This window comes from Saccopteryx bilineata, chromosome 2 (genome assembly GCF_036850765.1).
Source record: "Saccopteryx bilineata isolate mSacBil1 chromosome 2, mSacBil1_pri_phased_curated, whole genome shotgun sequence".
Taxonomy (NCBI): domain Eukaryota; kingdom Metazoa; phylum Chordata; class Mammalia; order Chiroptera; family Emballonuridae; genus Saccopteryx; species Saccopteryx bilineata.
This window is the reverse complement of record NC_089491.1, coordinates 82,237,682-82,264,781: the sequence shown is the minus strand read 5'-3', so window position 1 is coordinate 82,264,781 and position 27,100 is coordinate 82,237,682. Positions and strand designations below refer to the sequence as shown.

Here is a 27,100-nt window from a genome sequence, read left to right as displayed (position 1 = left end):
CACACAGGTATATAGGAAATAATCAATAAATGTTTAATTAACAAATACATAGATGGATGAAAGGCTGCTAAGGTACTGTCTTGCTTGACTGCAAAGGTGACCTCTGATGGTAATTTCTAGACCTACTATTATAGGATATTACATATGCACATTAAAATTATAGTATCTGATATCTTAATTATTAAAATTTGTTAGTTTATTAATGCTAAAAATATAAATGGCATTACTAGCTGTGGTTATGGGACTTTCATTTTAGAAATTGCACAGTTAGCAAATGAGGGCATTATAAATACTAGTAAGATAAAACTAATATAAAATGCTTTTATATTTTGAAGCAATGAAATGCCTAACCCTGTTGGGTAAAGAGAGGTGGGTGGTTTCCCCTCTGAGTTTTTTTTTTAATAAATCTCAATCCATGTACTTACAACACTAGAAACAACTTAAAACTCCCAATAAAATAATTAAAACAAAAGATAAATATTTAGGATGGTAAATAAAGATTTAACTACTGTGGTGACAACTGCCCAACATGCAGCTAAATTCACCACACTAAAAATTAACTCCTAAATAGTTCCTGTGACTAAAGATCAGAGCAGCTGCAAGAAGTACTTTTTGGAAGATGCTATTTTCTTTTCCTCTTAAATCATGTTACATATGAAAATTATTACATAGCAATAGGACTTTTCAAACTACTTAAATTTCTCTATCTCAACACCTCCTTCTCTCTCCCTCTTTTATTTATTTATTTTTTTTAACAGAGACAGAGAGAGAGTCAGAGAGAGGGATAGACAGGGATAGACAGACAGGAACGGAGAGATGAGAAGCATCAATCATTAGTTTTTCATTGCGCATTGAGACACCTTAGTTGTTCATTGATTGCTTTCTCATATGTGCCTTGACCGTGGGCCTTCAGCAGACTGAGTAATCCCTTGCTCAAGCCAGCAACCTTGGGTCCAAGTTGGTGAGCTTTTGCTCAAACCAGATGAGCCCACGTTCAAGCTGGCGACCTCTGGGTCTCAAACCTGGGTCTTTGGCATCCCAGTCTGACGCTCTCTCCACTGCTCCACTGCCTGGTCAGGTTCTCTCTCCCTCTTTTAAACTGCTATCTAAAACATGAGTCCAAAACAAACTCACTCAAAACAGTGAAAAGATAGTCTAAAAAATAATTTTAAAAAGAGAAAAGAGGACTAAAATACATCAATTATGTTTAAATCCATGAACTCATTATAATTCTTTTTTTTTTTTTAAGTGAGAAAGACAGACAGACAGGAAGGGAGAGAGATAAGAAACATCAATTCTGAAGTTGTGGCACCTTAGTTCTTCATTGACTGCTTCTCATATGTGCTTTGACCGAAGGGCTCCAGCCAAGCCAGTGACTCCTTGCTCAAGCCAGCCACCTTGGACTCAAGTCAGTGACTTTGAGCTTCAAGCCAGAGACTTTTGGGCTCAAGCCTGCAACCAGAGATCATGCTGATGATCCCATGCTCAAGAGGGCGACCCTGCGCTCAAGCTGGTGAGCATGTGCTGAAGCCAGAAGAGCCCAAGGGAGCGCTGGCAAGCTCAGAGTTTCGAACCTGAGTCCTTGCGTCTCCAGTTGATGCTGTGTACCACCTGGCCAGGCTCATTATAATTCTTTGAAAAATAAAATCGAATTGGTCAAGACTGAATATGCTACAGCTAAAGACAATATGAACAAAATAAAAAGACAACCCATACAATGGGAGAACATATTTAACAATATGCCTGATAAGGGGTTAATAACCAAAATTTATAAAGAACTTGTAAAACTCAACACCAGGAAGATAAACAATCCAATCAAAAATGGGCAAAAGAAATGAATAGACACTTTTCCAAAGAGGACATACAGATGGTAGAGTAGGCATATGAAAAAATGCTCAACATCACTAATCATTAGAGAAATGCAAATTAAAACTACAATGAGATATCACCTCACACCAGTCAGAATGGCGCTCATCAACAAAACAACACAGAATAAGTGCTGGCGAGGATGTGGAGAAAAGGGAACCCTCCTGCACTGCTGGTGGGAATGCAGACTGGTGTAGTCACTGTGGAAAACAGTATGGAGATTCTTCAAAAAATTAAAAATGGTACTGCCTTTTGATCCAGCCATCCCACTTTTAGAAATATATCCTAAGAACCCCAAATCACTGATTCAAAAGAAAAAATGCACCCCCATGTTTATGGCAGCATTGTTTACAATAGCCAAGATCTGGAAACAGCCCAAGTGTCAGTCAGTGGACAAATGGATTAAAAAGTACTGGTACATACACACAATGGAATACTATGCAGCCATGAAAAAGAAGGAAATCTTATCTTTTGCAACAACATAGCTGGACCTGGAAACTATTATGTTAAGTGAAATAAGCCGGGCAGAGAATGAAAAATATCATATGACCTCACTCATTTGAGTGAACTGAGGAATGGAATAGAGGCAGAGGCAGGATCAAAGGGACTAGAGGGAAAGAGGACAGAGGGGAAAAGGATGAGAGGATGGAATCAGAGAATGGAAAGAGATTGGTGAAATTATATATACATAACACAGTATTATAGAGAGCAGAAAAACAAATCCTGGAGGGAAGGGGGAGGGGGCAAGAGGGATGTTGAGGGAAATACTGGAGTAGGGGGGATGTATTTGGTGGGACACTTGAATCTATGTAAACACAACAAATTAAAATCAATTAAAAAAAAAAGATGGACTATGCTAATAAAAAACTAATGATTAGCCTGACTAGGCGGTGGTGCAGTGGATAGAGTATCAGACGGGGATGCAGAGGACCCAGGTTCGAGACCCCGAGGTCGCCAGCTTGAGCACGGGCTCATCTGGTTTGAGCAAAGCTCACAAGCTTGGACTCAGGGTCGCTGGCTCAAGCAAGGGGTTACTCGGTCTGCTGAAGGCCCGTGGTCAAGGCACATATGAGAAAGCAATCAATGAACAACTAAGGTGTCGCAACACGCAACAGAAAACTAATGATTGATGCTTCTCATCTCTCCGTTCCTGTCTGTCCCTGTCTATCCCTCTCTCTGACTCTCTGTATCTATAAAAAAATTAAAAAATTTAAAAAAAAACTAATGATTATTTTGAAGTTTAGTAAATAAAGAGAAAAGAATTCAATATATAGCCTACCTTTGCTATACAAACTGTACTAATAATTAATCATTAGGTATGAGTAAGGTTCTCTTCATAGTAGTATTTTAGGTAATGAGAACAACAAAAAATAGAATTAGAACACCAATTTGAATCTCCTAGTGAATTAATGAATCAAACCACTGAGCATCAACAGTTAACAACTGGATATCATGTGCCTCCTGATGGAAGAACACATTACCAACAATGAAGAAGTCTTCCCTCTCCCGACATCTACCCAAACAACAACAAAAACTTAACTTATATATCATCATGTTTCTAGAAGCAAATTTTCAATGTACAGGAAATAGAGAGAAGTTAAACCACATGAGGATATAATCAGCAAAATCCACACTGCGGAAATCACCGCAAACCAAGTTTCTTCAATAAATTATAAGGAAAAAGAGAGACAAAAGACAGAAAGAAATAAATGTGAGGGGCAGATCCTACAGATAAAAGAGATGTGGGCCCTGGCTAGTTATCTCAGTTGGTTAAATCAGTGGTTTTCAACCTTTTTACACTTGGAGACTGGTGAAAATAGAATTATTTCAAGGACCACTAAGACAGATATCACTGGGAGCATGAGCAAATTCAACTATGATCATTGGGTCTATAATCTTCATACATCAGGGTGTTTAACTCATTCACAAACCAGCACAAAATTTCTGGTGGACCAGTGGACTGGTGGTTGAAAAACACTAGGTTAGAATGTCCTTTCAATATGCCAAGGATAAGGGTTCAATCCCTGATCAAGGCATATACAAGAATCAACCAATAAATAAATAGAACAGCAAAGCTGATGCTCCCACCCTATTCCTCTCTATCTAAAATAAAAAATAAACTTAAAAAAAGATGTAAACAATATAATAATCCTTTTTTTTTCTTTTTGTGACAGAAATAGAGAAAGAAACAGAGAGGGACAGACAGGAAGGGAGAGAGATGAGAAGGATCAATGCTTCATTGCAGCTCCTTAGTTATTCATTGAATGCTTTCTCATATGTGCCTTGATGGTGGGGGGAGCTACAGCAGAGCTAGTGACCCCTTGCTCAAGCCAGCGATCTTGGGCTTCCAGCCAGCAACCATGGAGTCATGTCTATGATCCCACACTCAAGCCAGCAAGCCCGTGCTCAAGCCAGTGACCTCGAGGTTTCAAACCTGGGTCCTCTGCATCCCAGTCCGATGCTCTATCTACTGTGCCCACCATCTGGTCAGGCAACAACTAATTCTTATTCAGATGGTCATTTAAACAAATTATAAAAAAATATTATGAACTAGAAACCTGAAGAGTGACTAGACATTAAAAAATTAAGAATACACACATGTATATCTAAGTATAACAATATCATTACTATTATGTATTTTTTTAAAGAGCTATATACTTAAATATCTATAGAAGAAATCAGATAATGTCTAGGATTTTCTCTAAAGGAATATGGGCAGGATGGAAGTGGATGGAGTTATGGAGGGAGCAGGACTTGTTGGGCTGACAGAAACAGGAGGGTTCATAACACTAGTCTACTTACTTTTGAAAATCTCCATAAAGATTTTTAAAAATCATAGGAAAAGTTCCTCTTTGTAATATCAATTTTTTCCAAAATTTTCTTTTTTTTTAATTTATTGAGATGATATGGTTCGCCAAACCACACAGGTTTCAGGTGTACAACCCAATGTAACACCATCTACACATCAAAATGTTCTTGATTGTTGTTGTTTTTTTTATATATCATTCTCCAAGGTATTATTTCCTTCCTTTATCTCCCTTGTCCTGGCAACCAAGGCAATGGCTGTTTCTAACATTATTGCTGCTTAGAGAGATAATTTAGTTTCAAAAAAAAAGATTCCAAAATATGAGTATGATGATGATGATGATGATGATGATGACAAAAACGATGATAAAAAACATGGTGGCATCTTGCCATCACAGTAAAACTAGTATATTATCTTTGACAATAAATCTCCATACACTCAATCTCTCCTCCCTCTCTCCCTGTCAGAACAATACCGATTTAGTATTAGTCACTCATACTTAAGCACCATTATGTTTCAAAGCTTGCGCTGAACTGAGAGGCTGAGAGATACCTATGTCCGAAGTCCTGGCTTTCCCCCAAGTTCAGTCCCAGTGCAGAAAAGACTCTTCGAGAATAGTTTCCCAGTCTCCTCTCTGTTTTGGGAATTACCTCTCCTTCCCTATTTATATAATTACTATATAAGGAAGCCTAGCACACATATGTTCACACAAGAAAGATATAGCCTATAGAGAGTTAAATTATGTCCCCAAAATGATACATACTAGCCCTAACCCCTGGTACCTGTGACTATGACTTCATTTGGATATAATTAAGTTAAGGATCTCATGGTGAGATCATTCTGGGTAAGCCTTAAATCCAATAATTGGTATTCTCATAAGAGAAAGGAAAGAAATTTGAGATGCAAAGACACACAGAGAAGAACGTCATGAAAAGAGAGGCAGGAGGTTCGAGATACGCGGCCACAAGCCAAGGGGCACCACAGGTTGCTGGCAGCCATCAGACCTAGGAGAGCCAGTAGAACAGATTCATACAGCCAGAACAACTGACCCTGCTAACATCTTGGTTGTGGACTCCCAGCCTCCAGAATTGTGAAATAATCATTTTCTGTTGTTTAAGGCACCAGGTTTGTGGTCATCTGTCACAGCAACTCTAGGAAACTAACACACAGCCCCTGGCAGAGCTGACTGGCCCTCATACATTCTGGGTTCTAGCCTTGGAAATCTTTAATTGTGACCAAGAAATTCCAACCTCAGTCTGGCTGTCTTCTACACATAAGAGATGTTAACCCAGGAGCAGGCGGTGGCCTGTGCAAAGAAAGTCAGCTGCAATAGAGAAGAGACACTGCCTGTATCCAATTTGTTTCTAAGGCCCAGGTGCATCCCTGTTCTTGGGTCTTATGGGACACCTCTTTATCAAAAGAAGTAAAAATCGCCCTTTTATGCTCAAACTCATTCAAGTAGTTTCTGTAAATTGTCACCCAATGAGTCCTAACACACTCAGAAACCTGCTGCCAAAAGCCCTTTAGGAAAGATCAAGGTAAGCAGTCTTTCCTGGGGTGGGCGCCAAGGAGAGCTGGACTGCCTCAAGAACCCTCTGAGAAAGAGCGAAGGAAACGTCAGACCAGGGCCATAAACACAGCGGCAAAAGACAACGCAAACCTCAATTTTCAGTGGGCATAAAAGCCAACACCCAGATATTCATAAGAGGGAGTGTGTGTGTCAATAATGATGTTGAGTATTTCAAAAATATAAAAATAAAACAGAAAAGAAAAAAATTTTTGGTCAGGCTATACAAACTATGCTAATTAAAACCACCCAGGAAAAGTGCTCTTCTCTAGATAAATATAGCACAACTGCTACTGTGCATACAAATAATGTGCATCAGGTTTCCTTTGTTTGGGGTTCATTTGTTAACAACATTAAGCACTGCTCATGTATTTCAGTCTCCTTTTGAAAAGACCACAAATGATTCCCAGTTTTTTGCCTCAAGACATTCCAAATGTGAGGTACAGGAAGTACTCATACTAATTTTTGGCCAGGGATGAAAATAAGAAGGTTGAAGACGCCTGACCTGTGGTGGCACAGTGGATAAAGCATCGACCTGGAAATGCTGAGGTCGCTGGTTCAAAACCCTGGGCTTGCCTGGTCAAGGCACATATGGGAGTTGATGCTTCCAGCTCCTCCCCACCTTCTCTCTGTCTCTCTCTCCCTCTCTGTCTCTCTCTCCCCCTTTCTCTCTCCTCTCTAAAATGAATAAATAAAATTAAAAAAAAGAAAAAGAAGAAGTTGAAGAGAAGACACACACATCCCAAAATGGGGCATCCTTAGGTGTCAAGGGAACAAACTGGTCAGCCTTAAGCAGAGTAAGTCACCAGCAAATTAAAGAATGATAAACACTAGATTAATGATCAAATCATTTTCTAAACTTATTAGAAGAATTAGATGAGAAGAGAGTCAGAAAGAGAGGGAGGAAATAAGAAAACAAAACAAAACAAAAAGAACAAAAAATCAGTTCTGAGGAGCCCATGCTTGAATAAATGACAGAAAATAATGCTTCTTTAAAAAACATTTCAGAGCGGTAATGCTACTGAGCTGTGCATGGCAAGTTCTGTGTCCTCATTTGTCTCATAGTATCAGAAAACAGTCTGATCTCTTCTGAAGCATTTTTCGTTATAAAAATCACATGTTGAGTGGTTAATTTCCTTAAATCACCTAGAAACATCTTAGCATAAACATGTGACTGGAAGATTTCAGGGACAAACAAAGCCTTCAACCAGATCAACTAACTTAGAGAAATAGGGCAGAATGTCCTAGACAAGAAAAGTGGCTGGAATTACTTTCCTGGTTATGAGCTGCAATTTAAGAGAGATTCTGGGATTTTAGTGAAAGAAAAAGGATTGGATAAAAGGAAAAAAGAACATCTGGAAACAAACTAAACAACTTAAAGGAATATTTAAAAGAAAAGAGAAAAATAGACATGCTCTAGTAAGTCTGCCACTCGAAGGTAAGAGTTAAGTGAGAATGATACCAATGTAGATTTAAGCCCCGAAACTATCTTAGTTCATGAACAATGCTCTGACACCCCTAGCTATAGATCAAAGCACACTAACTTTCTTTCTTAGAAGACACCTTGGAGAAAACCTCATAAAAGTATTCTTCCTTGGTTCTTCTCCTGACAAATAAAATAAAGAGAAGGAAGCTAAATAATGCAGAAAAGCCTCAAGAATACAAGATATAAACACAATTCCTCCTTATTTGCTAGCCATGTCCTACATGATAACAAAGCAATCAGGTGTCCCAAGTAACAGGGTCATCAATACAAGAGAAGACCCTGAGAGACAAGATTTTTCTCATTAAATTACTCTAAATCTTAATTCCAAATAGTTCTCTGAATCATTTTTTAACCAAATTGAACTTCATCAATCCATGATCAAGAACTCACTGACTCCAACAGCTTTAATCAGGTCATTAAAAATGACCCACTATGGGCATTTTTAATAAATACCCTGTGCAGAATTTCACTAAAAAGTAGACTTTAGGTACCTCAGAAAATAGACATTAATCTCTCACACCTTATTACAATTTATTTTCCCAAATACATAAATTGCAGGTCTCTTTCCTGTGTGAAAGCACAAAAGGCACACAAATCAAGTGTAGCCTAGTTTATCTAGAGCATAACCGATTCACCAAACACATTTTTAAAAGAAGGGGTGGGGAGGTTGGAGAAGCAGTTAAACTGAAATTACAGGCTGTCATGACATCTCAATATCGAAAACTGAATACCTGGTTCCACAGGACAGTATCGTTTTTATTCACAGTCCCGTTACTAAGCAACTATAACAATGGCTGCATCAGCCTTCTAGAACAGTAACATAGTTAAGGGGGCGAGAAATCTAAGAAAAAATGAGTAAATTCCTTGCTTTGGGAATCTTTATCTTAGGATAAACTTAATATAAAAACAAACAAACCAAACAAAAAACTAGTTAAACTTAAAACAAGCAGGAAAAGAAAACTATATGCTACTTTGTGTCATTCACTTTAATTTCACTTTTGTTTAATTTCAAAATTCACATTTAACTGGTGATAATGATTTCCTTACTGTATTGCCTTTGTGTTCCCCTTCTTTCCTTCATCCCCCTCCCAGGAATTTTTCCCCAAAATTTCCTTACTGATTAAAAGAACATTTTTGACCTCTTAAATCCATTTCTTTGTTTACAGAAGCTATAAAAACTAGTTTACAGTTGTTTCATGTTACCTCAGCTTTGAACCAAGAACACTCTTGGACATCAAACTATTCCTTTGATGGGACCAGTCTCTCAAACAGAGCCAGACACTTTCCCAGCCACGCCCTGAAGTTCAGACAACCAGAGCACTGCAAATGTCAAGTCTTTTTTAAAGTTAGACTATACAATGTGGGTTAGATTTGAGGCGGTGGTGGGGGCAGGGGTGACTTCCATACATGTTCCAAGAGAAATTTACAGACTAGACTCGCAAAGGGCTAAGGGGCAGGTTATAAAGTTAGGATGATCTCACCAAGTTTTCCTTCCATCTGTCCTTGCAGCTTTCAACATTTACTACCATCCTAAGAAAGATCCCGAAACTGCTACATTCTCTAAATATATATTCCACAGAAGGCTGCTTCCCACCACCGCTCTCTCTCTCTCCCACCCCCCAACCCCACATGTGCTCTCTCATTTTATCTCCATATTCCCGAAAGATGTTAGGTCTGTAGGTAGGCAAAATGAAAAAATAATTCTGGGATTATTTTCTACATCAAAACAGAAAGGCTCTATTCCGAAGATGCCTCTAGATTCCGAAAGTCCTATATTTTAAGATTAGACTTTCAGAGACATGTAGAAATTTGAATAATGGAAACTGAAGGTCCAAAATATCTCAGCCAAGAGGCATAGCAAGTGACAAAGTCATTCCTACTTTTAAATCCCAAAAATAAAGATGGTTTTCTGCCTCAAATGATTCTCTGAGCAACATTTGGAGGAGGAAGCTATTTGGATCTTCTGTTTCTCATTAAATTTAGTTTAATTTCTTAAATTTAATTCTCATTTTGCTTTAAAAAAAAAAAAGATAATACACATATTCTTTGTAATCTCTACAAACCACACAGCTCTGCTACTTCAAAAAAAACCAAATGAAGAAAATTCTTCACACATATTTACTACTTCTATTGCAACAATAAGAAAAACTCGGTACTTATATAACACATTACATGGTCAAATTGGCTCAAAAATTAAACTGGTTAGCTTCAGGGTCTATTCTGTCACCATCTCCCTGTGGCTAACAGTTTAGACAACATGAACATTCTCAGATAAGAAACGTTTGTAAAAGAAATTTTTCTCCAGGCCCTAGCTGGTTTGCTCAGTGGACAGCGCATCCATCTGGCATGCAGACATCCTGGGTTCAATCTTGTCAGGGCACACAGGAGAAGTGATCATCTGTTTCTCTCTCCCTCCCTCTCCCCTTTCTCTCCTTCTCCTCCCTTAGCCAATGGCTTGATTGGTTGAGCTCCACTGGCACTGACGATAGCTTGTGGATCCCAAGGGTCAACCTCAGGCTCTAAAAATATCTGTTGATTTGAGCATCAGCCCAAGATGAGGGTTGCTAGGTGGCCCCCAGTCAGGGTGCTTGTAAGAGTCTAACTCCCTTCTCCTATTACATAAAAAAAAAGTTTTTAATTAAAAAAAAAATTTTATCCAGGACACTTCATTCATTAAAATTTCTATATTAGCATACTATAGTATACATTCAAGGTTTTCTTCTATATCAGCCATATTTCCAAAGACCTCTGAAAACTAATGGGCACCTATATATGTAAGATTATGTTACTCATTGAAGCATTGCCTATACTTGCAAATAATTGAATACAATAGGAAATTGGTAAATTATGGCACATTCATACAATAGAATATAATATAGCTAGAAAAATTAGAAAGCACTTTATGTATGTTAAGAAATAATCTCCAAGTTATACTTTTATATTGTCCATTAATTATTCAAAATATGCTATACTTAAGTCTGTGTAATATTTGTGCCTTGGTCTTCCTGGAAAACATTTTTTAGCCATGGAATTTTTTATTTTTATTTTTTACAAAGAGAGAGAGAGAGAGACAGGGACAGACAGATAGGCAGGAAGGGAGAGAGATGAGAAGCATCAACCCATAGTTGCGGCACTTTAGTTGTTCATTGATTGATTTCTCATACATGCCTTGACCAGGGGGCTCCAGCTGAGCCAGTGACTCCTTGCTCAAGCCAGAGACCTTGGCTTCACACCAGTAACCTATGGGCTCAAGCCAGAAATCATGGGTCATGCCTATGATTCCACGCTCAGGCCGGTGACCCTGCACTCAAGCCAGTGGGCCCTCACTCAAGCTGGTGACCTCACTGTTTCAAACCTCAGTGTTTCAAACCTGAGTCTTCAGCATCCCAGGTCGACACTATCCATTGTGCCACCACCTGGTCAGGCGCTATTATTTTCTAATACATATACTATGCCCAAGTATTTTAAATAGTGTATAAATTTTACCATTGTAAAAGTATTGCATATGGGTAACCTTCTTTCATAAAGTAAGTCAGGAATCTGTACAGCAATTGTGAATTCTAAACCACTTAGCCATTTTCTTCATTATAAAAAAAGGGACAATGACAATTTAAGCAGAGCCCTAAACCTTTATTACAGCACATGCCCACAAATTCCAAAAGTATAGTTTAATCTAGCATGTTCTCATCACATACGAAATATAAACCTCAAGACATTTTAAGAGAAAGAAAAACAAATGGCAATGTTATGGTTTTGTTGACTAATGTCACTCTGATAAGTCCAGTTTAAAAAAAAGTAGGGAAAAAGTTGACCCTTAATGAAAAATAATGATTTTTTTTCTAAAAACTTAAATTGTTAACAGATCAAACATGAAGAGTACCTGGAAGATGGAATCAGGTTGAGTATCCCATTGAGAACGTAGCTGAACTCTGCCTGATCCTGAGCAACCAGAGCCACCAGCCCCTCACAGCAGGCTGTGCGGACCACTACGTTCTCACTGCAGCACTTCTCCCACAGCAGGCTCAGAGCAGGGGTCTGAAACAGAACCAGTGGTTAGAAGACACTTTGAACGAGCAGCAAATGCAGACACACCCCCAGTCACATAATTCGTTCACAGTAAGCTAGCTCTCCCATACAAAGGTGATGCCCTTGTCACAGCATTTGTAGAATAAACTTAAGTTGGCTTTCCAAGAGAGGTAATAGATGTGTTCTGATATAGCAACTCTGTGTCATCTGGTGTATTTGCTGCAAAATAAGCCTGGCTGCCAGCTGATATGGCCTGACCTTGACCTCAAGCAACACAACAGAATAGGGGATCGAAACTAAGACTTGGCTCTAGCACAGTGCTAACCCAAGCTCTTTAACCAGATGTCAACATTATCAGCAGATCAGTTAGTCTAAGTTGAACTCCACATCATACCTATGCTTCAAACCCTCAATGGCAATACCATTTTCAGAAAATGTTTCTGCTCTCCTACCACTTATCTCTATCACCCACACATACCTCCCCCACAAACATACAATGTCCCTGCCCCTGTGGGCCCCAAGGAAAAAGAGAAGTAGTGACAGGCTATCAGCAAGCTACTGGTTCCATGGCTACCAATAAAGGCCTATAATAACTATTTTGCCTGAGAAAGAGATGGTGACTTTTTTCACCCCTCACACCATGAATCCGTCATCTTTCATAGAAAAGCACTGGAAGGGCATATAAGTTCTTCATTTTGAATAATCCTGTAAAAGCAGAGGTGCTTTCATAACTTTCTCAGGAACCCATGATTTCCCTCACCAAAAAGAAAAGTTCGCTATTAATGATAAACCCGTATTTAAATGTAGTAAGGGTTAAATCTACTTACATTTACAAACAGTTTGAAGATTTTTTTGGTTTGGGGCTTTCAAAAAAATTTTATTTATTGAATTTAGAGAGAGGGGAAAGGGGGAGGGGAGAAAGAGAGAGAGAGACAGACACATCAATCTGTTCCTGCATGTGCCCTGACCAGGGATTGAACCCACAACCTTTGTGCAACAGGATGACACTCCAACCAACTGAAATATCCAGCCAGGGCTGGGCTTTTTTAAAAACACATAATGGGCCCTGGCCGGTTGGCTCAGTGGTGGAGCATCGGCCTGGCGTGTGGGGGACCCGGGTTCGATTCCCGGCCAGGGCACATAGGAGAAGCACCCATTTGCTTCTCCACCCCCACCCCCTCCTCCCTCTCTGTCTCTCTCTTCCCCTCCCGCAGCCAGGGCTCCACTGGAGCAGATAGCCCGGGCGCTGGGGATGGCTCCTTGGCCTCTACCCCAGGCGCTAGAGTGGCTCTGGTCTCGGCAGAGCGACGCCCCAGAGGGGCAGAGCGTCGCCCCCTGGTGGGCAGAGCATCGCCCCCTGGTGGGCGTGCCGGGTGGATCCCGGTCGGGCGCATGCAGGAATCTGTCTGACTGTCTCTCCCCATTTCCAGCTTCAGAAAAATACAAAAAAAAAAAAAAAAAAAAAGGACACATAATGGAACTATTTTTCCTTCCCTTCTATCCCCCAATAATTTATTGAGAAAATATATAATTCGGAGAAAAAAAATAAAAATTCCCAGCTCCCAAAGAATAACTAAAAGAACAAAATCAACATCTTATTGTGTCTATTTTCCTACTATTGCTGGCTCTAAGGGTTTTTTAAATTATAGGCTCCCACTATAACAGAAAAATACAGTTAAAAGTCACTGTAGGAAAGTAACATTTATATTCCATTACTTCTATTCAGAAGGAAATTTTATTCACTTGTATAAATAATGTCAAAGGGTTCTAAATGTCATTACTCTATTACTAAGCCAGAGAAATAAAATAAATAAATAAATAGCTGTCCCTTCAGGTAATACTGTGTTCTCATAGAAGCAAGCATTCAGTTATCAATGAAAGAGGAAATATTTGGTTATAGGGGTTGACATTCAATAAATCCTGACAGTTTAAGTAAAACCACTAGATCTTGTCAGAGTACATAATATGATTATAGGTGGAATTAAAATCAGGGTTCTCAGAAAACCAAATTTATGTGACTACATAAATGCCAATTAGTGACTATACCCCTACACTTCTTTCAGTGTGTCAGCAGAAGCGATAAAGAAATGTGGTCAAATATAAGGAAATCGATTTGTTCTTCTGTGGAAAAATTAAACCTCACTGCCGTCATCTGTATTCTCTATAGAGTTTACTTAGAGCACCTACTTAAGTAGAATTTCCAACCAGCTTGTCAAAATACACAACTCTGAGAGCCCTGGCCGGTTGGCTCAGCGGTAGAGCGTCGGCCTAGCGAGCGGAGGACCCGGGTTCGATTCCCGTCCAGGGCACACAGGAGAAGCGCCCATTTGCTTCTCCACCCCTCCGCCGCGCTTTCCTCTCTGTCTCTCTCGTCCCCTCCCGCAGCCAAGGCTCCATTGGAGCAAAGATGGCCCGGGCGCTGGGGATGGCTCTGTGGCCTCTGCCCCAGGCGCTAGAGTGGCTCTGGTCGCAACATGGCGACGCCCAGGATGGGCAGAGCATCGCCCCCTGGTGGGCAGAGCGTCGCCCCTGGTGGGCGTGCCGGGTGGATCCCGGTCGGGCGCATGCGGGAGTCTGTCTGACTGTCTCTCCCTGTTTCCAGCTTCAGAAAAATGGAAAAAAAAAAAAAAAAATACACAACTCTGGTGAACCAAAGCCCAAGTGATACAGATCTCAGTAAGCTGGCATTGCTTCAGACTTAGCATTCACCTGACTTATTGAAGGTACAAAAACTATTCCTCCAATTCCAAATGTCAATGCAGGACTTTTTCACACATGGGGTCATCTACAGCCTGAAAAATCTCCTACAGCCAAATACAGCCACTAGCTTTACTTTCTCTAGTAAATAAAACTGTTCCCTATCAACCTTCTCTAAAGCATGCCCACTATCAGTCCACCCATTATGTTTCATTAATAATCCTAAAAATGCTCCCTTTATCCCCTCCATATCTCTTCCATATCTTATTCTTGAAGTCTATTGTCATAAATTTTAATTTTTTAAATTATTTGGAAGAAAAACATGCAAACAAGTAAATAAAAGACAGTAAACTAACTGCTCACAGTTCCCAATTCCTTCTGCAGCAACCTGAGCAGGGAGGGAAACAGAAGTGCGTGTGTGGGCCAGCTGGCAGCCACACCTGACCAGCCCTGCAGCACAGAGTTACACAGACCTGGTTTGTGGACTGATGGATCTTTTCTGGACAACCATTTTCCTTCAGGACTGCAGCAATAAGATGACCCACAGCCTAAAAATAAATAAATAAATAATGAATACATTTCCTCAGAAGTTTTCTCCAAATAGTGCACTTGAAGGTAACTAATATGAATACTAGTTGATATGAGTATGACAATCAATTGGTAATAAAATTCCAACTCACTGAGTATGGGCTATATAGAAGGCAGTCCACATACATAATTTTTCTTTCTTTTTTTTTTTTTTTTTTTTTTTTTTACAGAGACAGAGAGAGAGAGTCAGAGTGAGGGATAGACAGGGACAGACAGACAGGAACGGAGAGATGAGAAGCATCAATCATTAGTTTTTTCGTTGCGCATTGCGACACCTTAGTTGTTCATTGATTGCTTTCTCATATGTTCCTTGACCGCGGGCCTTCAGCAGACAGAGTAACCCCTTGCTGGAGCCAATGACCTTGGGTCCAAGCTGGTGAATTTTTTTGCTCAAACCAGATGAGCCCGCGCTCAAGCTGGCGACCTCGTGGTCTCGAACCTGGGTCTTCCGCATCCCAGTCTGTCGCTCTATCCACTGCGCCACCACCTGGTCAGGCCACATACATAATTTTTTATCTTTATAGTAACTCTCAAAGTAAGCATTTTTATCCCAATAAGCAAACTATAGCTTATAAATGTTAAGAAAATTGCTCAATTTTCAGTTCAAATTGCATTAAAACCATAAAACAAGTAAGAAATTTCACAGCTTTTAAAGTCATCTTTGCATCTAAATGAACTCTATCATGCTTTGTCATGTCCTTAATGAAGAGGGAGAAATTGCACCACCATCTTTGACTATAGCCCACACAGATCTGAACCAATAGGTCTCCCCTGGTTACACTATTCTCCTTCCTCTAGTCTCTATGATTTAATTTCTTTGTCATTTTTTCATAGGTTTTAGCCCATTAACAAGCTTTTAGTCTAATAAATCTCTAAAAATTTCCCTTATCCTTGTTTGGTCCAAAGGCCCAAAATTGAAGCTAAGACTCATATAGGGGTGTTGATTACATAAATACATAAATATCATTACCTCCTACCTCCTCAGCCTTATTCTCCTAGTTCTTCAGCACTACCCACCCCACCGTCTCGGAACTGAGGCAACAGTGACAGCTATTTTGTGTGTAGGTTGGAAATACTCAGCAGCAGCAACAACTGTTGATCCTGCACTTGAGACCAATGTATGATACAAGTGTGAACACTTGTCAGTCTTGCAAAGTTTCCAGAAAATCTCAAATTAAAACACAGTACCTAATCCTTCATCTCTTTCTGTATTTCACAATTTAAATATGATTAAAGACTTCAAGGCCTGATGGCCTCAGTTTTGCAATACAAGTCATTCACTTCTATGAATATTAAGTTTAGATTAATAAACTGTCTCATATCCCCTAGTTCAAGAGACAGTAACAAGAATTGAGGACCAGTGAATAGTTTTGGTTCCTGTTTACAAAATATACTGTACTTCACTGAATGTAATTGGCCATCAACTACAAGATGCATCATTATTTTATGTACCACTAAGAAAGAAAAAAAGCTGCCAATTAATCTATGTTATACAATGATTCATATGATTCAGAATTTTTCTTTTATATTAAGACAGAGCTCTTTCATATTCATTTAGAATATCACGGCCAAGTTCACAGGCAATATGAACTATATAATGACTACTGCCAGCAATGACTAGATGCAACCCAATTTCACAGATGTTAAAATCAGAGAATATAGCCTAAATTGATTTTAAAGTATAAAAATCCAATGATATAGCAGCCTACATTGTTACTTTAGTTTTCCATAACAGAACAGTTTAAATAGACCTTCTTTCTACAATACATATACACTTTTCACTTAATTTAACCCTAATGCATATAGGCATTTCTTGATTAGCTGTGCTAATGAAGGGACTCCAGGCACAGAAAAGTAAAAATTGTGGATAGTATCCTCCAAGCCTTCATTTTCTTCTTCATGGTAAGGACCTGTGATGCACAAGATATGACTCCAACCCAGTCAGGTAGAAGGGAACCTTGCAAAAGGAGTGTTCTTCTCCTCATGGAAGGGTTCCTTCCCCACTACCCAGCTTAGTCAATTCCCACAGCAGGCATCTCTGAAGTCAACTGTTGAAAGTATCCAAGATGCTGTATGTCGTTAAGTCTTCGGCCATGCTTCTGCTGTTCCCTTAGTTTTTACTTTCATAAAAAAAAAAAAAAAAAAAAAAAAAAACCAGCCCTGGCAGGTTGGCTCAGCGGTAGAGCATCAGCCCAGCCTGTGGAAGTCCAGGGTACGATTTCCAGCCAGGGCACACAGGAGAAGCCCTCATCTGCTTCTCCACCCTTCCTCCTCTCCTTTCTCTCTGTCTCTCTCTTCCTCTCCCACAGCCAAGGCTCCATTGGAGCACAGTTGGCTCCAGTGCTGAAGATGGCTCCATGGCCTCCGCTCAGGTGCTAGAATGGCTCTGGTTGCAACAGAGCAACGCCCCCTAGTGGGCATGCCAGGTGAATCCTGGTCAGGCACATGCAGGAGTCTGTCTCTCTGTCTCCCCGCTTCTCACTTCAGAAAAATACAAAACAACAACAAAACAGAAAGTTATTATGATACCTTGATTAACCACAATGCTTCTAGTTAGCTGAAGGCTAACCAGAAAGCCATCTTTGTTTTAATCCTAATAATTAAAAAGCTCTCTTAAATAAATTATAATCTCCTGTGTGAGTTAGTATATAGACCAAAGTTTTTAAATCCAGGATCTTACTTATTAAAAATCATTATTATTAAAATTTATTATTCTTAATAGTTGGATAGGGTAGAATATACTTTTTAAAATATTAATCTCTCATACTCTGTAGATGTATAACCATTTATTTCTGTTGCCAATAATTATAGACCAAAAATACATATTCAAGTGGTTAATCAAGGTTTTATTATTTCTGAAAAGTAAAGTATGATAAGTATGATGTAAATAGAAGCTGAGATTGGTCAATTTCAAATATTTACTTTCCTGTCAAATATAAATTTTCAAATTAACTCATAAGAATTAGTTAATAAAATTAAATCTCAGCCCCGGCCAGTTGGCTCAGTGGTAGAGCATCGGCCTGGCGTGCAGAAGTCCCGGGTTTGATTCCCGGCCAGGGCACACAGGAGAAGCACCCATCTGCTTCTCCACCCCTCCCCCTCTCCTTCCTCTCTGTCTCTCTCTTCCCCTCCCGTAGCAAGGCTCCATTGGAGCAAAGATGGCCCGGGCGCTGGGGATGACTCCTTGGCCTCTGCCCCAGCACTTGAGTGGCTCTGGTGGCAACAGAGCAACGCCCTGGAGGGGCAGAGCATCGCCCCCTGGTGGGCAGAGCATCGCCCCCTGGTGGGTGTGCCGGGTGGATCCCGGTTGGGCACATGCGGGAGTCTGTCTGACTGTCTCTCCCCATTTCCAGCTTCAGAAAAATACAAAAAAAAAAAAAAATTAAATCTCTATAGATAGAATAAAACATAATGTTAAAAATATAAAGTTCAATTAACAATCTACTAAAAAGGTTCATTTGTTACCATGAGGCCTAAATAAAGAAATAAGTAAATAAATAAAATTACCTGTGATTGGATAAGAGAATTTGGAAATTCAAACCTTTTCCTGATATCCTCTGACATTTTTGCTTCTTACATGTATGTATGCAGATTTTCTTACCTAAACAAAAGAACATTTGTTAGTCCGGAAAAGGACTTCAAACCAGTTATTCCTCAAATAACACGAAAGAACAGTAACTCATTCCAAAGTCAACAATGGAAATAAAGCGCAGGGCTCTACAGTGTAAGGAATCCTTGCATATACTTCACTGTTAACCAGTTCAGCCCTCAAATGCCATGACTGATCATCTAAAATGCCCAAAAGCTCTTGGTTTTTCCCCTTACCGCTAATTCAGAAACAGATGAATTCACACTATAAAACCACCTTCAGAAAATCCAAAAGTCCCAAATAACATGGCTTTAAACATTCAACATGTTTGAAATAGAAATTAATTCTTTTATCGATCAAGAGTTCTAAGGGAGAAATAAACTTTCAAAAAATTGTTTAAACTATGCTTCCCTTTGAAACAAAGCTTCATTAGCACTAATCCAACTGCTAGTGACAAGTGTAAAGCCTAGGTGAACTTTTCTGAGGTTGTATAAAAATGACCTAGAAATTCACACATCAAAACACATTGCTTGTCTCCTAAAAAAGGAACCACCAAGCAATTAGCACCAACTTTTAATATTTACATCACACCTCTTATTCCTACTGGGGTCTCAAAAAAAAAAAGCACACAAAAGGATGAAAGAGGGCAGGTGATAAATCAAAGGCACATAGAACTAGTAAGAGGATTTCCTAAGGATCCCAATTTATCCAATTCCCGTGCAGCACCGACCTAATAAATTATAATACTTTGAAAAATGGATGCTTTAGGTCACCTATTACAATATAACGTTCAAAAAACTGTAGTACTTTAGGTTACTTATAAAAATAACAGACTGCAAAACAAGCTCTCCTGATCTCAAAATTGAAGTTACCTTGTGGTGAACTTGTGGCTTTAACTATTTTCCTCCCTTTCTTCCAAAGCTAACCTCCCTGAGTGAATATTTTATCCAAGCTTTCTTCTTCAATATCTAGGTCCAACATTACTCCCTTGAATTTGACATTTCAGAACACTAAGACATGTTCTTTTTTTTTTAAGATTTTATTTATTGATTTTAGAGAGAGGAGTGGGGGAGAGCAGGAAGCACCAATTCATAGTGGTTGCTTCTCATATGTGCCTTGACCAGGCAAGCCCAGGGTTTTGAGCCAGGAACCTCAGCATTCCAGGTCAATGCTTTATCCACTGAGCCTCCACAGGTCAGGCTAAAACTTGTTCTAAGACTGTAAATGATGTTCCTATCTAAATCTACTCTTTATCTTACACAAGTCAAAGTTCCAATTTCCTAGCTGCACTAATCTTACCTTTCTTGAAATTTGCTTCTCTTTGAATTCCATTAGACGTTATAACAATTTTCCAAAGTGTGTCCCCGTGAAACCCACAATAAAGAGATAGCCACAGGCCTGACCAGGCAGTGGCACAGTGGATAAAGCTTCAGACTGGGACAAAGAGGACCCAGGTTCAAAACCCTGAGGTCGCTGTCTTGACCGCAGGCTCATCTGGTTTGAGCACAGCTCACCAGCTTGGACCCAAGGTCACTGGCTTGAGCAAGGGGTGACTGCTTGGCTTCAGGCCCCGAGTCAAGGCACATATGAGAAAGCAATCAATGAACAACTAAGGTGCCACAATGAGAATTGATGCTGCTCATCTCTCTCCCTATCTGTCTGTCCCTATCTGTCCCTCTCTGTGTCTCTCTCTGTCACAAAAAAAGAGAGAGAGATCTCACGGGGAAAAAATGGATTTGGGGGAAAAAATGGATTTTGTAGGATATGTATTGCAATCTTGAAGATTCACTCACTCACTTAAGCAAACACTTACTAGATGCCTACTGGGTGCCAGAAACTATTCTGAAAGTTTAGGCTACCTCAGTGAACAAAATAGATAAAAATCTCTACACTCACAGACTTTACAGTCTAGCAAGAAAAGGTAGACAGTAAATAAAATAATAATAATAAATAAAATGGAACATGTTAAAAAGTGATAAGTGTTAAGGGGAGGAAAGATAGTAAAGTAGATAGAGAGAGGGGTGAGACATGAGGAAAAGATACACTTTCTATATTTTTCCTTTTATTGAATTAATTGAGGTGACACTGGTTTAACAAAATTATACAGTTTCAGGTGCACAATTTCAAACATATCATCACACTTTCTATTTTAAATATGGTGGTCTGGGATGGTCTTTTCCAGAAAAGGTGGCAGTTAGAAGTTGCTAGCCATACTGATATTTGTGTGAAAATGTCACAGGCTCAGAAAACAATGAATGCAAAAGCCCTGAGCTAATAAAGTGCTTAAGACCTATTCCAGAAAGAGTGCAAAAGGCCTATAGGCTACAGGAAGAACTGATGCATTTATCCTGAGTGAAATAGGAAACTACTACAGTACAGGGAAAAAATGTGGTAAGATTTTAATAGAATCACTTGAGGTAAAAGTGGTCTGATTCCAGGTATTGGGTTTTTGTTTGTTTGTTTGTTTTTTGTGACAGACACAGAGAGAAAGACAGAGACAGATAGGGACGGACAGACAGACAGGAAGGGAGAGAGATGAGAAACATCAGTTCTTTTTTACAGCACCTTAGTTGTTCATTGATTCCTTTCTCATATGTGCCTTGACATGGGGGGCTACAGCAGAGCGAGTGACCTCTTGCTTGAGCCAGCGACTTTGGGTTCAAGCTGGTGAGCTTTGCTCAAACCAGATGAGCCCGCGCTCAAGCCAGTAACCTCAGGGTTTCGAACCTGGGTCCTCCGCGTCCCAGTTCAACACTCTATCTACACTGTGCCATCATCTGGTCAGGCCCAGGTATTGTTGAAGGTAGTGCCAACGTGGTTGCTAAAGAATTAGGCGGCAGTACGAGAGAAGAAAAGGGTCCAGGATGACTCTGGGTTTTTTGATCTGAGCAACTTTATTTTTAACCTCATTTCTTTAGGACATTTTATACATTAAACAAAACAATCTTTTATATATATATATATATATATATATATATATATATATATATATATATATATATATGACTTACCATGGAAAGTAAGTCATATATTTTACAAAAGGAAAATATGCAGTTGCTATCAACTGAGATAGGAAACAAGTTTTGTGGGGGAAGACCAGGAATTCTATTTGGACCAGGTAAGTTTTAGAGGCCTAAGAAACAGCCAAGCGAAGATGTCAGGTGGAAAACTGGATAAATGAATCTATAATTGGAAAGACAGATCTAAATAAAAGTGCATATTATTAAAAAATATGAGCGGTTCCAATGCAGGAAGTATGATTGACTTTGCTTAACCAGCGTTCCTTAGACTTATTTGATCATGACACCTTTTTTTCCTAAAAATTCCTGTAACCAGCCTTTCCTGGAATACACACTGGGGAACACTGTTCTACCCACTCTTCCTACTCCTCTGTCCTCTCTGCTCCTTGAGCTTCTTCCTCCTTCCTGAAGGCACTCCCAAGTCTCTGTCTGGTACTCTCTTCCTTTATTCAAACCCGCCCAGTCTTCCTCTAGTCCGTATCTCCAAACACTTTCTTACTCTCTATATAAGGCTCTAAAACACCAGAAATTAGAGATGTCAAATCCAAACCTTATTTTCTTTCATAAACATTGTATTTCAGTTTTTTGTATTGTTTTTTGTTTTGTTTTTTTAGCAAAAAGAGAGAGAGGGAGAAAGACATGTAGCATCAACTTGTAGTCACAGCACTTCAGTTGCATACTGATTGCATCTCATATGTGCATTGACTTGGTGGCAGGGTGGGGGTGCTCCAGACGAGCCAGTGACTCCTTGGGCACAAGGCAACCTTGGGCTCAAGCTAGAGACCTTTGGGCTCAAGCCAGCGACCATGGGATCATATCATAATCCCACGCTAAGCCAGCAACCTCAGGAATTCAAACCTGAGACATGCTCTATCCACCGCACCACCACTGGTCAGATGCATTTCTGTTATTCTTTCCCGCATTCTCCTCTAATTTCCCTCCCACCATTCTCTAAATATAGTCAGCCCCAAAGTCGACTTCATTCTTTACAGCATCTTGGAATCTACTTTCTTCTCCACTTCTATACTCATCAACTGCATTCTTCAGGCTAGGCTGACTTCAGAGGCTGCTTAGTCTTGCTTGAATTCATGCCATATACTACTGTCAGATCAATTGTCCTAAAATGCTATTTCCATCACATCATTTCCCTGTGAAGAATTAAGACTGAGTTTTCAAGAGCCTGTCATATTAAACGCAAATTCTGATTCCTAGTTTTTAAGCCCTCTAACAACAGTCCCACCTATTCAACTACATTTTCACTACTGTTTAATTTCAATCTGTCTAAAATAATTTCAAAATAGTCCCTCATGCTCCAAAATTGCTCATTCCTAAGAGATTTTACTTATGCTGTTCTCTCTCACATAAAAATTCCCTTTTATGTTCCCACCATTTAAAGATAAGCCTTGGCTGATAGCACAGTGGACAGAGCGCTGCCCCAAAGTGCTGGGGTCGCCAGAGCTCCAGGGTCACCTGCTGGATCCAGAGGGCACTGGTTCCAGGCCTGGTTAGGGCAAATATGAAAAGCAATCAAGGTCACAACTAGGAGGAACAATGAGTTGCCCCCCCTCTTTATCTCAGAAAAAAATAAAAAGCCTGTTTGAAAAAATAAAGATGAAATACCTTTCATAGCCAATTTCCATTAAGACTTTCCCAAATATCCATCTCCAATAGCAATCACCTGGTTCTAAATTCCCTCACTGCATTTGGTCTGACCCATACCTTCATGTGACTACTGCATTAGGATTGTTAATATTTTTTCTGTGAAGGGTCAATAGCAACTGCTGAAGTCTGCCACTATAGTATGAAAGTAGCCACAGATTATGGCTGTGCTCCAATAAAATTTTATTTACAGGCCTGACCTGTGGTGGTGCAGTGAATAAAGCGTCGACCTGGAAATGCTGAGGTCGCTGGTTCGAAACCCTGGGCTTGCCTGGTCAAGGCACATATGGGAGTTGATGCTTCTAGCTCCTCCCCACTTCTCTCTGTGTGTCTCTCCTCTCTGTCTTTCTCTCTCCCTCTCTCTTTCCTCTCTAAAAAAATAAATAAATAAAATTTTAAAAAATTTTAAAAAATAGTATTTTCAAAAACAGAAGGCAGGTAGGCCATAGTTTGCTGATTCCTGGTTTACATAATTACTACTGTTTAAATTGATTTATAAAATTTGTTGATGCAATTGCAACAATTGGCATTCAAATTTGTCCCTGTGCCTCTAGGCTCAGGAAATATTATATATAAATAAGGTAAATTATACATCTTTTATTATCTAAAAGTTGGAAAAATACCCTTTATCAAAGAAAACAAACTTTTTCATGCCCCTAAACTCTGAAGGAAATTCCTCATATTAACCTTTATAAATGGAACACAAATTGATGTGTAATAAGCAATACTCTTAATTACATAAGCAATAGGGAACTGTTACTTCTTTTTTTAAACAAACCCTGGATAAAGTTATAAATATAATGTAACATGTAATTCAGCCAATGAGCCTCACGTATGGGGTCCAAGTGCAGAGTTTTCTGATGATCTGACCTAACTCAATAGGAGGTGGACTGTACAGCATGCAGAGGAGCAGCGGGTCATCGACGTACCACAGGGTAGACCTACCCCAATGTCCACAGAGATAGAGCTACACAAAGAGAATGGAGGAATTCCAAAATGCTTTGGAGACCAGAGGAGCAGCTGGTTAGGCCAACAAATTATTATAGAAGTGAAGAGGCCAAGTCATCCAGAAAAATGTCTCCAGAAGGTGGGCCAATGGAGTAAAAGGGTGCTGTTTTTATCATAATTACCTAACTATAAAAGGTAAATATCTAAGCTTACAAAAGACAGCCCTTGTTCTAATGTGACACTTTAGAGACTTAATATGTTAAGACTTTAAAATCTTAGGAACTATCTTCCCTAACAGTCATGAAAGATTCTCAAAACCACTACTCAAGCTGGAATATGATCTGATATCATTTTTGATTTGCTATCCGTGGGCTACAAATGTGTCTTTCATCTCCTAGAGACTTATATTTCAAGGTTAATCACAACCATTGGGCCCTTTAAGCTATCAGAACACCATATTCTCCTAGGGAAGTCAAAAAGAAGAGTACATATACTTGCTTTAGCATTGGCAGTATAGTACATGTACTACTTTATTTTAATCTCAACTTCCCTTGGGCACTTCATACATTAGAACAGAGTTTCTTCTTCCCATGGCATTCTTTACTAGTCATAATATGCTCCATAAACCACATGATACAAAAATATTGTTTGATTTAAAAAGATTTATCTGCAACCTATCATTGTGCCTTTTTTGTCTGTCTAAATCAAAATCAGAAAGAGAATTTTTAAAGAGATCTTAAGTTCCAAATGAATCAAAGCATTTGTTTAACTTAAGCAATCATCTTAGCTGTCAAGGCATTTTAGTCCCATAAGGACATTTTCAAGAAAATAAAACTATCGATTGATCTTTAGAAGTAATAAAAAAGCAGCAAGATAAAGCACTTTAGGTTTTCAACCTTCTCAACAGTTTCTCTAGGATACAAAAATATACAACCATATATCACACAAAAGTATTCAGTGTCAAACTTCGAATGAAGAGCACAATCAGAGCTCAATAGAGCCTGACCAGGTGGTGATGCCATGGGTAAAAGCATTGAACTGGGACACTGAGGACCCAGGTTTGAAACCCTAAAGTCATCAGCTTGAGCGCAGGCTCACCATTTTGAGCATGGGATCATAGACATGACCCCATGTCACTGGCTTGAAACCCAGGGTTGCAACTTGAGCAAGGGGTCACTGGCTTAGCTGGAGCCCCCCAGTCAAGTCATATATGAGAAAGCAATCAACAACAAAAGTGTCACAACTACGAGTTGTTGCTTCTCACCTCTCTCCCTGTCATATGTCTGTCTCTCGAAACGAAGGAAGGAAGAAAAAAGGAAGGGAGGGAGGGAGGGAGGGAGGGAGGGAGGGGAGCAATGTCATCAGCAGACTGATAAAAACATATACTTCATTCACATTAATGAAACCCTATGTTTGAGACACAAAATCTGGGACTTTTTTCTAACACTTTATCAACTATTCAAATTATTAGTTATGTGTTTGTTTAGTTTCTTCCTCTCACAAATTAAGCTGCAGAATCATAAGCCTGAGGATTTAGAACACATATTTTGACAAATTATTTTTCTACTTTTTAAAAATGGCTTATGAAGAAGCTGATGGGCACCAATAAATTTGAGCTGATTTTATAAGTTTATCAAGACTGTGGCTCAGGGGTATATTCCAGACACTTCTAGTGTGGCTCTGTCCTACTTCTTAATAAAAGAAAACTATATTTTTCACCCACCCACCTTGCCCCTCTGTCGAATATTTCTATCCTCCTTATTTGTCTGCCTGCTACTCTCTCAACCACCACCTCTCAGTCCCTCAGGGTTCCCACACATCCTCTCCAGGCTCCAGCAGGCAGGTGCTCTTTCATCACCCTGTGGTACATCCTGACACACTTGTTAGGATGTAATACTAACAAGCTTAGCCTGAGCTCGTGTTTCAAAAGCTTCCAAATCCAATTGTCACCTGTACCCCAAATTAACAAGACAAGACAATTAGAGCTCTCCTAACTATATGATTCATAAAAATGGGAAGATATATCATCAAACAAACAATCTAATTTAAAAACGGGCAGAGGGCCTGACCTCTGGTGGCACAGTGGATAATGTGTTAGCCTGAAATGCTGGTCACCAGTTCGAAGCCCCGGGCTCACCCAAAGCACATACAAGAAGCAACTACTGCAAGTTGATGCTTCCTGCTACCCCCCCTTCTCTCACACTTCTCTCTCTAAAATCAATAAATAAATAAATAATTTTTTTAAAAATGGGAAGATATGGGGCAAGCACAATGAAAACTTTTTAACACTAAAGAGCAAGTATAAGAAAATAGTAATTTCTAATTATTGCATTCTCAAAGAGATCACTAAGTCATTGTTAAGTTAGACTGAAAGTAGAAAATACTTTTATGTTATTTTAAAATCAGTAATTTTAAAATCAATTTCAAAGTCAAGCCAATGCAAAAGGCAACTAAGTGTGGTGGCAGTGCTACTTGGTCAATATTATAAATCAGAGAAAGCAGGAACTGCGTAGATGTGGCAGAGACCAATAACTTGAATATCCGTGCTCTCCTTCAATATTAATAAAAACTGTAGCCTGGTCATCTTCATCACATTTTCTAGACTCAAGTATGGCTAGGTAAGACCATGTGTGTAATCAAGTTCTCTCCGGCAGCATTGAAGCAGATGTGATGTGCTACTTCCAGGCTACAAACTGCTTTCTGTCTTCCCAACCAAAACCAAGTCTCCGCGACAACCCAGATAAAATCATGTGCATGAAGTCAATGCCTCTAGGGCAGCAATTTTCAACTGATCTGTCACAAAAAGCACACTGGTGTGCTGCAAGAATTTTTAAAACGTGCAACACCT

The 27,100-nt window shown here is 39.4% G+C and overlaps 1 protein-coding gene across 4 annotated transcripts in view; it reads right to left on the bottom strand.

Moving 5' to 3' along the window:
- FOCAD (focadhesin) overlaps positions 1–27,100 on the bottom strand; it is a 334,210-nt gene that overhangs the window by 276,715 nt on the left and 30,395 nt on the right. For all 4 annotated transcript variants that reach the window (XM_066257344.1, XM_066257347.1, XM_066257346.1 and 1 more), the window contains exons 2-4: positions 18,544–18,637; positions 14,922–14,996; positions 11,606–11,760 (exon numbers count right to left, since the gene is read on the bottom strand). In XM_066257344.1, coding sequence (XP_066113441.1) covers positions 11,606–11,760; positions 14,922–14,996; positions 18,544–18,600 — 287 coding nt within the window. In that variant the 5' untranslated portion in view covers positions 18,601–18,637. The remainder of the gene's footprint in view (positions 1–11,605; positions 11,761–14,921; positions 14,997–18,543; positions 18,638–27,100) is intronic.